This window comes from Equus quagga, unplaced genomic scaffold, assembly GCF_021613505.1.
Source record: "Equus quagga isolate Etosha38 unplaced genomic scaffold, UCLA_HA_Equagga_1.0 HiC_scaffold_9794_RagTag, whole genome shotgun sequence".
NCBI classification, from domain to species: Eukaryota; Metazoa; Chordata; class Mammalia; order Perissodactyla; family Equidae; genus Equus; species Equus quagga.
The window spans coordinates 7,934-9,999 of NW_025795073.1; the positions used below are offsets into that span (position 1 = coordinate 7,934).

At 42.2% G+C, this 2,066-nt stretch overlaps 1 protein-coding gene across 1 annotated transcript; it reads right to left on the reverse strand.

The window, feature by feature from the left end:
* Positions 1–873: 873 nt before the first annotated feature.
* On the reverse strand, positions 874–1,848 carry LOC124232660 (olfactory receptor 2T2-like). The gene has a single exon (XM_046649602.1). It carries the CDS (start codon positions 1,846–1,848, stop codon positions 874–876), a length of 975 nt encoding a protein of 324 aa, XP_046505558.1.
* Between the last annotated feature and the right edge of the window lie 218 nt (positions 1,849–2,066).

Consider the following 2,066-nt stretch of genomic DNA (forward strand, 5'->3'; position numbering starts at 1 on the left):
TTTATCTATGCCATATTATTAAGGCATGGATAAAATGTTAGAAAGATTATAGCAATGTTACTACCTTAGTGATAGAAATCAATTTTTAATCGATCCATAAATGTTTATTGATTTCCAGGCACATATTAGACACTATGGGGAAAAAGCCATAATAATTACCCATAGTGGTTAGAGAACACAAACATTCATAAAAGGTGACTAAGAATACAGAAACCAAAATACAACTGAATTGTCTGTATAAAAGTTTCCTAAGTAAAGCTGCTACATTATTATCATTAGAAAATATTTAATTTGTACTGACTGTTTGACATTAAATTATCAAGGACATAGTGACTGCTACTTGAAATTTCTTTATTTTTATTGCTCTAACATTGGTTTATAAGGTTACATAAATTTCAGGTGTACATCATTATATTTTGATTCCTGTGTAGATTACATCATGTTCACCACCCAAAGACTAATTACAATCCATCCCCACACACATGTGCCTATTGACACCTTTCACCTCCTTCCCCTTCAAAAGTTGGTCAGCAGTACAAACACAAAAGACACATGAACACATGTAACATATAAAAACATTGATTCAGAACTCTTCAAAGAGATGTTTGGCCTGCCTGATTTAGTGTTACTTGAAGAGAATGCTCCCTGGGAAATGTTTTTTGGTGAATCCAGACAAGCAAGTTGGCCAATTCTGAGATGCTTGCTACCTTTTGCTATAGTTTATAAATGATGCTTGCAATGGGATGATTTTGGCTGTTGATAATTCAGGATTGTTAAAGTGACACTGGATATTTTTCAGAACCAAGAATGCATATTCTGGAATGACGGTGTGACATTGGCCACAGTACCCGGGATGTTTGGGCCCTGCCTCCTTTAGTATTTCCCGGACACATCTCCCACTCTGAATCTCTTGGAGGAAGTGCATCTCCTCAGCACTTTCCTTACAGCTGTGGCTACATCTTTATTCCTCAAGCTGTAGATGAGTGGGTTGAGCATGGGGGTGAGGATGGTGTAGAAGGCGGACACAACCTTGTCTTTCTCCTGTGTGTGGTAGGAATGGGGCAGCACATTGGTGTAGAAGGCTGCTCCATAGAAAATGCTCACTACCATAATATGGGAGGAACAGGTGGCAAAGGCTTTATGCTGGCCCTCCGTAGAGTTCATCCAATGGACAGTGAGCAGGATGCGGGTATATGAGACAAAGATGGTGGATATAGGGATGAGTAGCATCACTACACAGCAGGCATACATCAGGGTCTCATAGAGTGACGTGTCGACACATGACAGCTTCAGCACTGCTGGCATCTCACAGAAAAAGTGATTGATCTTTCTGGACCCACAGTAGGGGAATCTCATGGTGAAGGGGGTCAGCATGAATCCATCCAAGGAGCCACCAATCCAGGAGCTCACCACCATGAACAAGAAAATTCTGTGGTTCATAAGGAGAGGATAGCGGACTGGGTTACATACAGCCACATACCGGTCATAGGCCATGAGGCCTAGCAGGAAAAGTTCCCCTCCCATCAGGGTCAGGTAGAGGAATATTTGAAGAGCACAACCCAGAAAAGAGATAGTCTTTTCTTTGGACAGAAGGTCTTGCAGCATCTTGGGGACAGTGATACAGATGTAGACTGTGTCCATGATGGACAGCTGGCTGAGCAAGAAGTACATGGGCGTGTGGAGGTGAGAGTCCATGTGGATGAGCAGCATCCTGACCACATTGGCCGTTACAGCCACCAAAAAGATGGAGAAGACCACTGCAAAGATAAGCTCAGGGAACGTGGGTTGGGTGATGAGACCCAAGATGATGAAGTCAGTGGCGTTCTGGAGAATGGCCTCCATGCCCATGTCACATGGTAGCTCCTAGGGCCCCAGAGGCAAAATGTCGATGGGTTAATTAATAATCTGATACTTAGGGAGAGCTCACCATGAATAGTATGTCAGAAGCAGCGTGGGATAAAAAAGAACACAGACTTCAGAATCATGTTGAATCCTGGTTTCAATATTAATGGTCTATGTGACATTGGACAGATTAATTTATAGACAAACTCAGTTTCATCATCTAT